General features: G+C 38.1%; 1 protein-coding gene across 1 annotated transcript; it reads right to left on the reverse strand.

Annotated features, from left to right (window-relative positions):
- Positions 1–114: 114 nt before the first annotated feature.
- On the reverse strand, positions 115–9,633 carry LOC110050731 (uncharacterized). The gene is made up of 5 exons (XM_020756652.2): positions 9,431–9,633; positions 7,121–7,187; positions 4,719–4,793; positions 3,357–3,458; positions 115–978 (listed from the first exon to the last, which is right to left on the reverse strand). Exons 1-5 carry the CDS (start codon positions 9,467–9,469, stop codon positions 905–907), a joined length of 357 nt encoding a protein of 118 aa, XP_020612311.1. The 5' UTR covers positions 9,470–9,633; the 3' UTR covers positions 115–904.
- Between the last annotated feature and the right edge of the window lie 2,676 nt (positions 9,634–12,309).

Raw genomic sequence — 12,309 nt, forward strand, 5'->3', positions numbered from 1 at the left:
TAGACTACTAAGATAATAAATTATAGAAAGAAAAAAGCAGCACTCACTACTCCCACCTATTTGGGGGCTAGCAGGAAGAAACACAATAACACGACATTCAAAACAAACACATGCTTTGGTACTCTTGTTTTTATTAAATTCTGAAGGAAAACAAATACAGTAAAGAGGGCAAAAAGTCCACATAATTAAATATCCAAGAAAATAGCCAATATAAAAATTATGCAAACTTTGATTGGTTGAGAGCTGCGTCTATCACTCTGCAAAATATGACATTGTTACAATGTAATATTTTACAAAAGAACTGTAACAGTTGGAGAAGGCTTGAACTGACAGCCTAGCAAACACTATAGCTCATGATTCCACAGCAATTTCCAGTTCTCATAAACTCACACCACTGATATGTCTTAGGAAAGAAGTAAAATCTATCATTATTGTGCATGGGGTAGCACCAATTTTCTGAATCTACTGGATGGGAAAACAAACTAATACTCATATAAAGGAGCCCAGTTTTTACACACAGCCACATCATAAGCATGGGAACCATTTTGTACAGACTTGGCTCAGTCTGATAAAAACTCATTCACAGATCTCTTCTCAGTGAAGCTGAAGACATAAGTTCTGGCAAAGTCCAAATAATTCTTTTCTTTGATTGGGATGTTCTATCTGCCTTTTAGAGGTGTGCCTACAAACACTGAATATTACATGAGCAGAAGTGGTCTGGGGAACAGAAGCCAATGGTGAGCATTAAAATCCTCCAGTCTTGATATCTCTGTCCAATCAAGTACCATAGTGGCCAGACAGTGTTCCTGTAACTCAGTTTAGTGACACTCAGAGTCTTAAGATGAATGTGAAAACAACCCATTTCAGATAAACGTGAATTACAACCATAAGGTAGTAATAATTATTATTCCTTGATAAAGTTTTTGTCTCCAAACTTTGATTCTGGAAGTGATGGGGGTGTACTATTGTCTTCCATTTCTGTGAAGAAAAGGAAAAAATTAATTAGACAAAAATGTCTTATTATTGTCATCAAGCCACTTTAATTAACGTGGTTTCACATCTAAAAGTAACATGACAGTGTAAAGTTTCAGGAACCAATAACTCAATGATCAAAATGACCTCGATTCTTATTTAACGCAAAGGAAACCTTTTTGGACATACTATATACCCTCCAAGTTTCAATATATTTACTTACTATGTTTTTGAACTTACAAGGGGGATGGGTGGGGGGGGGGGGCAGTTCTGCCCACCCCTAGGCAAAGATGATCAAAACTGAAAGTCCAGTCTGAAACATCCATGTCCAGTACTGTCCACTAGATTCCATCGGAGAAAATAATTTTTGATTTAATGATTTGTGCAAATGAGTAATTTTATTCATGACCTGACAAGGAGAGTTCCTGATCAAACAGTTGCATCTCAATCATTTATTTGATTCGTGAAGGTAAATGTATTAATTTTGATAAAATGTATATGTCTGAAAAAGGTGATGAGAAACATTGAGGGACTCAGGAAACAGTGAGTTTTGTTTCCTGAGTCCCTCAATGTTCCCTAAGGTGAAGCCGAGGGAAACACTGAGGGTCAAGGGGCAACAAAACTCACAGTTTCCCATAGGGCCAGTCATTAAGTGTTTTGTTGCTTGATGCTGACTGGCAAACATTTGCCATGGTTTCAAGGTGCACAACCTGATCACATGCGAGTCAGAAGTTTAAGGTTACTGTAGACCTTCAGGGGTGCCTTCCGGAAAATGCTCTCTTTACGTGCTGCTTTAAAGAAAACCTCGGCAAACTATATATCATGGAAAAGATAATAAACTGTAGAATCCAAAAATAACAATACATTTTTGTATTTTTGTTTTGATAGGCACGCACAAGCCTAAAAATGCAAAAATGACCATACTCACTAAACTGAATTACCAGCCTTTGTGTTACCGCAGACATCCAAACTGACTGGACATTATCAATCAGGAGATGATGGGCTAACAAAGGGTGTGAGGCTTTTTCGATGTTTCTATTGGTTGCTTAGAAAATCTCTTTCAAAGTTGGACAATAGAAAATTTTCTGACTGTTGTTACTCAATGGGACGTCTCAGGAAAAATATTTTGATTTTCACAAAAGCCTGACACACCCGAGGTGCACTAATATCTGATTTGAATAGAGGTAATTCACACAAAAATAAACCTTGAGTTTTCAGCCTCGAAAGAAATTCACAGTTTTTGCACCTCACTGAAGCAGTTGTCAACGTGGCCATGCCGCCAACCAATGAAATGCAGCTTTAAACTTCCCAATGAGCTACAGTAACGCTTCCCGGGAATGAATATGCAATGTTTACATTTACAGTATATCTTTATATCTTACATCATCTGCCATGAAACATTCAGCATCTAAAAAGAATCAGCAGATAAATGGTAAAGAAGGAAAAGGGAAAAAGAGGAATGCCAGCAGAATAGCCTTAAACATTTAAAACAAAAACCAAATGCCCAATTCATCGGCCTGTTTGTTTTAGTAGAATATGGAAAAACACTCTATAAAGCAGGGGAAAGGAGCGTTTGGAGAAGCTGCTTTGTGAATGTCAGATATCAGCGACTAAATTTGTCGGTAATTCCACGGCAATCAACTTTTGTGCCAGAAGAAGCTAGAGCAGGGCATCAACGAAACATGCGCTTGCGATTTACACTTGTGTTCAAATGTGGGAATGCGAAGCGCCTAGTCTATCTCTTAAGAGACGAAAACAATCAACAAAAGCGAAGATTTCTCTGCGAGAAATTGCAAGACCTAAGGGATAAACAAAAGAAGCGAAATACGACTCCGCGGATGAGATCACTTGCTGTGAAAATTGTTACTGCTCAACTCAAAGGTTGACACATTTTAATTGGCTTATCACAGTTTGCGGTTCATTGACTAATTTTAAGAATTTATGTTTTTGTGGATAACTTGTTCACGTTTTAAGTTTTTGAAATAATTTTTTTTTTGGAAAATTCAGATAAAGTAAAAGTCTTGAATTTGGTGTAAAAAAATTTTTTTGGACAAAATAGGCCCTTGAAGGCCTACAGTAACCTTAACTTGCTGTTTCCCTAAGGAGTTAACAAGTTTTGTTCGCCCTTGGGTGTTAGTGAGTTTTGACCCAGGACACAATAGACATGACATATTCTCCTCCAATTTGAGTTGAGTATTTGAGTTGGGAGGTATAGCAAATGGTAATTCTTTTGGGTTTACACTATCAAAAAAATTATTGTCACCCTCCACTTGTTGCCTATCTTGTCAGCCCTTCATATCATTATATTTCTGGGTGAGATACACTTTACCATCAGTTTTTTCTTCAGGAAGTTGTGTATCAACTCTTCAGCACTTGTCACTAACCTGATGACTGATTGAGGTTTGTGATAGTGGAATCTATCTGAGCTCTGCGGAAAGACATCACAATTCTGTTTGAAACCACCCAGCCACCGCTAGCTCCGGCACCTGAAAAAGAGCAAGCTTGTACCTTATGTACGAACTTCGAAATTTTGTTGTGACTTCCAAGGTGAAAGATTTTGGTTAGGGCTTTTCAAGGTTTCAACAAAAAGCATACCAACCCAGGGTTCTCATTTTCGTGTGAGGCAATTGCATCAGTTTCATTTAAAAACATAAGCTAGATGTTGATGGTAAGGTGACTCTTTCACTTTCAAAGAATGGCTGCAATCTCATTCATCTGAAAACATTTTAAATAGTTTGTGACAGATGCATGATGAAGAGAGAAAGGTGTATCCAAAAACTGTCTGTAATTCTGTTGATGTCTGTTTTTTTGCTTGTGTATTTTTATACAGAGAAAACAGGAACTTTTACTGGGTCACATTCTAGGCTGCCGGATATTTTGGGGATCTGATCTTACCTAACACTCTTGCCCCTACTTGTGACTGAATACCCTCCCTGGGGCCACATCTCTATAATTCCATTATTGTTGGCTTATTTAGTCAGTATTCTATCAGTAAAGAATACATGCAGCTGTAAGACCATTGCATGTATAACTTAATCACCAGGCATGCAATCAAGTGACTTCTGGCCCTGGGAGGGGTACTCACTTATTTGGCCTACACAAGGACGCTCTGCTGAACAGGGTAAGTTTTTTTGACCTTGCTCTCCTGAAAAGGGTATACAATTTTACTGGCCTCTTTCCTAAACAGGGTCAGAACCTGTCCAAAACAGGGTATGATTACATGATCTGTACGAGTTAAGCCTGTGAGCAGGATCACCTTTGAATCCTGCATGCCAGAGTAAGTATGCGAGCAAAGCAGTCAGGTCGGAGGAGTCTGTTGCAGAAGTGCCAAGAAAGTGAGCATACCTTGATCTCCGTAAAGTTTTTATTTCCTATTTCACCTGAGCGAAGTGAAATGCCATTGGCCAAAAAGCAGGAAAAGCAAGAGCTTAATGCTTGACAGCCTTTTGTATAGTTTAAGTGTAGAAAGGCAATAACTGGATTTTTGATGCATCAAACTTGATTTCTCTGATTTGAATGGCTTATGAAACAGTTTAAATTCCTGTAAAACAAGAGAATGTGTATTTTGTCTCTTGTCCTAAACAGGGTCTTAAAATAGAGGGTGTTGTCCTATGCAGGGTAGGGTTTTTAGTAAGAGTGCTTTTGTCCTAAACAGGGTCAGGGTTTCAGACCCTTGGGAGCACCCCTATACTCAGACATGGGTCAAGTATCCGACTCATCACCATTCTATGTTAATTGTTACACACCAAGAGAGAGAAGTGGAATGTACTTCTTGGGTACTTGATTAAAAAATGAAAGTCCAACAAATGTCACACCACTTCCTATGGAAAGGAACAAACATAAAACATGTAAATTACAAGGTGTATGAATTTTGGATCAGCTTTGCAAGCTCTGTTACTCACTGATAATATCGCTGTGTCTTCATAGATATTGGAAGTTTGAGGCTCTGCCCATAGGCGTACAGGCCAGGGGGCTGAGGGGGAGGGCTGCAGCCCCCCCAGTTTCAGAAATTTTTGAAACTTTTGAGCAAAACGCTGATGATTCAGGCAAAAGTACTGAGGACAAAACATTCTAAAAGGTAGTTCAAGGCCAGGCTTGTAGGCTACTTTCTCTGACGTTTGCCTTGTCAAAATGCAGATAAGGTCACATGATCTAAGGATCCAGGCATTCTGTTTTGGAAAAGCCATATATCATTTAAATGTGTGTCATGGAAATCTACGAGATGGATATTATTTCCATCAACAAAACAATGACAAAAGAATCAAAGCAAATGAAGACCAAGGCTTCTGTTTTTTGTGGTGGCTCTGAAAACAGTCGTTTTGAATGGCTCTGCAAAGTACTGTTTTAAAATTTTCTTGAACTTCTCGTGCGAGGAAGAATTAACTATTTCTTTGATAAGTTTCTGATCTACCAAGCTGTCAATTGAGGTCATAGAGTATGCGAGGTTTCAAAATAACTACAGTGGAATCCCGATTTCTCAAACCCTCATTTTTTCAAACCTCCTGATAACTCAAACCAAAAGTCCTTTTTCTCCCTGCAGTCAAACACTGTAATTTTACCCTCAATTTCTCAAACTACCTGATTTTTCAAACCAATTTTCCTTTCCCGGGAAATACCGTATTTTCTGAATGATAATAGTTTCATTAGACCTGAGAATTGTGAACGTTTTCTTTTTACTGCAATTTGAGTGCATTCGCACAACACTCACGTTTTTAGGCATTGGGTAATTTTTTGGGGGCGATAAGGTCACCGCCCTCCTAAGTCCGAAGGTGCCCTTATGCCTATGGCTCTGCCTCACAAGGAAAGTACCTTGTAAAGCTGTTCTTCATTAATATTTTATCAAGGAAAGAGATAGGATCCCATTTAACAACAGCATACACAGCAGCACTGCTAAAGTTCTATATAACTAATTATCACAGGGTTGTCAAAAATAGCATCATCTCCTAGCAACTCTGCTGGCTTATTGTGATTGTTCAGAATTAGCCAACTCCAACAGAACAGCAATCTACCTCAAAACTCTGTAACAACCCTGTACCCAACCCACCCCACCCCCCTCCTCAAAAGAGGGAGATTTCCTCATGGTTCCACCTACCCAAAAGTAGGAACAGAATGATTAAAGCAACTTTTATGGAAAAATACCTCTTAAAATTTCATAAATAATAATAATAATAATAATAATAATAATAATAATAATAATATAAACAGATTTAACCAGGGTAAGCCAGAAGTAGGAGAATCCTAAATTGTATTTTTTACGTAAATTGTATTTCAGTCACATATACGCGTGTGATGTTTCTTTCTTACAAATCATAAACACTAAATCATTATCATTATGTGAACAAAACTACCAACAGTGTCTTACAAGGATTAAAGCCACCAAGAAAAATTCAGTTTGAACACATAAAATTAGAAAATTTAGTTTGTGATATGAAGACAGATTCCTTGGAGTGACATCTAGTTCTGTCTTGCATATTTCAGATGAATAACTATACCAAGTTAAACATGCCAAGAAAAACTTGAACTTGGAGGAAATTAATTTATCTGTACATGCCCACCTGTAGTAACTAGAATTTTCTTTGTTTTTATTTCACATTTTTGCGTTACCTTTGGGTATTACGTAATCTCCTCATTAGTACCTTACTTATCATCATTATGCATGGTTTGGTATTCAGTTTTCCTCAGTGCTTGTTGGTGGCTGGCAGTTAAGTTTCTCCAGTATCTACTGCGTTTTGGCTAGCATACTTTCACATGTTGTGAGCTTCTGAGTTATTACTCTGAAGAGTTTAATCCTGTTGGACTTGCCACAGTTTGTAAGTTCATTTTAGTCCGCTATCAGTTTTTGTGGTTACATTTTTGTATTTACTAGGGATTTTGTCTTGTTTACTTTTCAGTTGAATCATGTACTCGTGAACTCACTCACTCTCATGTGCTTTTGCGTACAATGATTAAACTTGTGCATTCGAATTGTGGCATTCGTTATCTGCAGTGTCTATCTACACCACCTATTATTCAAAAATCCACCTATTATTCCAATAGCTAACTACCCCAGGTAACCAGCTTTTTGATACTGGAATTCATGACATAACAGGTGTGGTAATAAAAAATTAGGTATACAAATTCCATTGCATTCGTGCTAACATGTGCTTACCTATGACAACTGACAATATTCCATAGAAACCAGCCTTTCCTTGACATCTCCTCCATTCTGCTAAATCCTGTCAAGATCAAGGTTTAACTGTTCAAACTAAACTGTAAATGTTTAAATAATTAGTAAAATGTACAATTGCCATCATTTTTCCAACACAGGATTCAATTTCAAGACTTGTTCTCAAATACCATCACTGGTCACTGGTTTCAGCCAGTAGTAATTGTGACCTATCCCAGGGAAGTCTCCTTCTCATCTGTGATACAAGTCATGTATGCTACTGACATTATAGCTGCAAATTGTGGAAAAGATTAATTCATATGTTTGTAAGGTATAATAAGAATGATCAGATCATGTGTACTAAAGGCATCCAGGGTCAAGTGTTGATCAATACCCTTGATCGATACTCTTGATCAAAATCCTTGAACGATAGCCTTGATCAACCCTCAATCAATACTTGACTGACACTCCATAAATGCCTCGGTTGACACTCAACTGACACTCCATTGACATCTTGCTCAACAATCAGTTAAGTTTTTTTTTTTTTTTTTCTACTATTGCATACAATACTAACATTACTTACACTACTAAGACTTACAATACTAACATTACCTACAATACTTACATTACTTACAATACTAACATCACTTACGCCACTACTGACAATCAGTTAAGTCAACTAATTTCTGATTGATGTATTTGAGACGGTCGACAGTCAGCCAACTATCAACCCACTGTTGATCACATGTCAAAAGAGTGTCAATTGAGATGTTGATCAAGTGCCCATCGCAGGTCGATTGCGAGTATTGTTCAACACTCAAATGTGGACGCCTTTAGTACACATGGCCCAACCAATCAAGTTGGTACGTCATAAATCTATTGCCAACCACCACTAATGATGATGTCATGATCATGAACTATTCTTATATTATATAATAACCCAAGTTATTCTCACATTTTGATTGGTTCTCGCCTATGATCTATCAGAGGACAGACGTACGATTGACGTCATCATTACAAAGTTTTTCCCTCTGTGTTTTAAAATGGTGGACAGTTTTGAGAATTTAGATAATATTTTACATGACTGGGCAAAAGATAAGGTAAAAGAAAGTCTTGTCCAGGCATTGAACAGGTACCAGAAGCATAGTCTAGCAGGAAGAAGAAAGATAAAGCCGTTTCTGTTTTAGAAAATGACTCGGAAAAAATACTCGAGCAGTCTCAGTCGGCAGTCGGGGAGACTAAACCAAACACGGAATTAGTCTTGGTAAGCCGAGAACCATTGCTTTATCTCGAATTTAACAAACCCAATAAACAAAATGTTTACGAGATTAATTTATTTAAAACATTGAACTTTTCTCAGTCTCAAAATAATTGTTGACTCAGTGATTGTCTGGAATGAAACATCAAAACCACTTCTTAAAATCAGTTTAAAAAAAAACATAACCTTGCTTTCCGATGCGAATGTTCCAGTCCATATCAGGGCACAGCAGCGAGCAAAGCATAGCTCACTACAGCTCACGGCCAACTGTAACGCAGCTAAAAGGTGTCTCCCACACTATTTCAAACTGATTTGAGGATCACCAACCACAGAGGACACAAATTTCCACCATCACTAACGTTCCTTTCGTTCAAAACTCGAATCGAATGGCCTCCAGGTTGACCGCAGCTGCAAGTTTTCCGAGCGTAATTTTTCAACTTCTGCAATCTGTCACTGCAACATCAGTGACACACTCGGCTATCGCCTCGTGTGCCACTTTTTTGTTCTTACCACATTTTGACATCATCTGTGATCTATTACTGAACAGACGCACGGCAACATGGAATCTATTTGTTAATCTGAAAAGTACCGTTGTCCACAAAGTTGAACTCAGCTCATCTTGCCAGGCATGCTGGCAGTCAACACCCAGGGAAGATTTGTGATGCCAGTGATAAATGTTCCCAAATGCCGGAACGGTGTCCAGGGTGTGCCGGCGGTAAGAGAATGAGCTTTTATGGAAAGCTTTCCATAAAACTGAATTTCAACATTTAATACTTGTTTACTTGTACATGTAGTCATCACGTAAGCTTAACTATTGCCGGATTCCCTCTGCACCGTAAAAAGGGTATAATAATCACGATAGAAGAAACTTCAGGAAAAATCTGAAGAGATGGGACACTCTAAAAATAAAATTAACCATGCACTAAACGACATAAACTTGAGTTAATTGATATTAAAGTCGTTAAAAAAAATAATGTTTACATATAAGTCATAGTTCTGTGGTAATCTTGTCAAACCATGTCTGGTCCATCGTAAAAGAAAAAAAAACAATTTACCGGATGTCGATGTGCAGTCTCTCGATTGACCGAATCCATATCTCTGTTTATCTCCTTCAGTCCTCCATGTTTTGATACACAGCCCGAATGTACCGTTGCAGTTATGTCCTATGTAGCAGACATGTCCTCTGACGTAATGTGATATACGGAGCCAATCATATCATGCGTTCTATCTAATAACACGCAGCATAAGACTGGTAACTAAACTCTGTTGCAGTTCGGTCTTCGAGCAAAATTGATTTTTGGAGGGGTAGCGTACGGAAGCAGTATTTGACTTTGTATGTCTTTACTCTGAACCAGAGTGACTCTGAACGTAAATATGCAGCGACTATGTGCAAGAATGGCATTTACCTCACAAGATTTCTATCGGAAATTGACCGCTTAGTGTATTTTCAGTTTCAAATTCAACATGAAAGTTCGATCGAAGATTTAAACAGTGGTTGCTCTCCGGTTTGCGAACTGCGTGTTCCCGGTCAGCAAATATTAAACTCCGCGCTTTGATTATCCTCAAATTATTCAGATCGTTTAATGATATTACAGAGGCAAAACAAAATTTCTGAGAAGCAGTGTCACCAATTTTAGTTTCGGTGCTGTAAAACTACCACTCAATCTGCGCAATATTTCTCTATTCCCAATCTTGTCACTCACACGAAATCCGGTTCGCGAAAGCCCTCTTCTCAGTATGTTTGTTGAGGCTGACTGAACCTTTTTGGGTAAGCCGTCTCCTGTAGCATCGAACATTTATTACAGAAATTTTCTTGTCGAGTAGATTTTTATGGCCGGAGTGCTTTCTAACTGTTCCTAGTTCGCTTTGCTTTACAAAACAGCAGTAGTAGTCAAAAAACCACAGAGCACTTTGTGGCCTATTGAAAACACCACAGAGCGCTTTGTGGCCTACTCAAAACACCACGGAGCGCTTTGTGGCCTATTCAAAACACCACAAAGCGCTATGTGATGTTTTATTTTGGGATTTAATATTGAAAACTGGATGGCTCGTTGACTCGCAAATATCTCACAGCTATTTTCTGAAATAATTTGGTTTTTCCAATTTTTCACACCACAAAGCGCTTTGTGGCCTATTCAAAACACCGCAAAGCGCTTTGTGGCCTATTCAAAACACCACAAAGCGCTTTGTGGCCTATTCAATACACCACAAAGCGCTTTGTGGTCGTCATCGTAATCATAGCGATTCTGTCAGTGGAAATTATACTATGTGGACAAAACTGGCAGAGGGGCTCTCTTATTTTGACAGGGAGGTTGGCAAGATTTTCGCACCACCCATTACATCAATTATGCATGCAATTTCTTGACTGACTCGTTCTTTTCACGATTGCTGTTTGAGTATTTAACAATTATTCCATGAAACCGCGTTGGATATGAAGTGATAAATAACCAACGAGCGCGTAGCGCGAGTTGGTTATGATCACTTCATATCCAACAAGGTCGAATGGAATAATTGTTTTAGTATATTCTTAATCGGGTTTTTGCCGCCGATTTTTATTTCAACAATTTTACAGAGCGGAAAATTTTTAAACTTGGCGCACTGTTTTCCATATAAGGTAAAACTCCGACTAATGGCTCATAGTCGGAGTTTTTGAGCCAATCAGAGAGCTAGAAATGCAATAGTCGGAGCTGAGAATATACTAAAATGTGATAGTTTGAGATAGTTGCATACATAATTAATGTATGGCGCTGTACGGAAATCGTACCTGGAGGTTAGCCGAGTGCTCTTAAAGAAACCTCTGAAAGGAACCAATAGATTTTCGCAAACGTGCTGAGCAAGGTTATGTTGAACACTATTTCAGTTTTTGTTGTTAGAAAGAAATATCACCGAATCTCCGATATAAGACTTGATACCCTTAAAAGTACTCGTTTTGGTTATCGGAGAGAGCACTGACTGCTAATGAGATTTGCATTCCTGGGATCGGCTGGAACTAGCTACAACGGGTGCGTGTTATTAACCGGGAGAGACGATGAAATGAAAGCAGAAGGTTGAAAATTAGGAATTCAGTGACACCTCAACCTATCACTTGTTTCGGTTAGAGAATCTTAGAGGGATTTATTATGTTCATTGATTTATAGCTCTATTGTTAGTCCTCGTTTGTAGGCACACCCCTCAGGAATTTAGCATTGAACATGGAATGAAACTTACGTCGGATACTGATATGGGTATTTCTTTTTTTAACAAGTCTATGGATCTCGCCGTAACATTGCAAGGCGAAGAACTCGACCAATGTTTTACCAACACGGACCTCATACTAGTTCAATAGCGTAATTCAGTTATGACAAAGAAGATTACAAATCTTTTTTTATTTATTTATGGCTAGACTGGAATTTATACAACTGGTGTTTTCATGAGCAGGTATAATTACCATTATCACTATCAACTGGAATCTTATAGATCTTTCTACACACGGGCGAACCAAAACAATCTGACTTGTGACCTTGAATTAATTGGCTTGAATTATCTGCAATGCTCACGTATGATACAAACCGTTGCTTTATCCAAACATTTTCGAAAATTATATTTTAGGGCATGTTTTTAGCCTGTGTTGTAAAACCACTATAATCTTGAGATTTGTATTGTTACAAAGGCAAAAGAACCAAAGTTAGAATTAGTTTGAGAAATTCTATTTTTGACAGATAAATGCCTTTTGGACATACTAATATAATACTTATCATTGCATTTACAGTGGTGCACTTCTGACACAGACCACCAAACTAATTTTTTTTCATCATTTTTTGACATGTTTTCAACAACTTTCCTATGGCTTCCATTCAAATCTGGCAAATCCAAATTATGTAAAGAAATGTGAGAGGTGGAGTTGTCGACTGATCAACAGGTTACATGATGCTTGATATTTTCACCGTTCATGCAT

The sequence above is a fragment of the Orbicella faveolata genome, unplaced genomic scaffold (genome assembly GCF_042242905.1).
Source record: "Orbicella faveolata isolate gen_17 unplaced genomic scaffold, um_ofav_v1 contig_36, whole genome shotgun sequence".
NCBI classification, from domain to species: Eukaryota; Metazoa; Cnidaria; class Anthozoa; order Scleractinia; family Merulinidae; genus Orbicella; species Orbicella faveolata.

What these genes read in the sequence shown, in the direction of transcription:
- LOC110050731 (XM_020756652.2), bottom strand. Translation starts at nt 9,469, where the DNA reads ATGGATTCGGTCAATCGAGAGACTGCACATCGACATCCG. An exon ending in AGACTGCACATCGACATCCG is followed by an intron (nt 7,188 to 9,430) that starts GTAAATTGTTTT and finishes TGATCTTGACAG; the next exon opens with GATTTAGCAGAATGGAGGAG. An exon ending in AAACCTCAATCAGTCATCAG is followed by an intron (nt 979 to 3,356) that starts GTTAGTGACAAG and finishes TTTTCTTCACAG; the next exon opens with AAATGGAAGACAATAGTACA.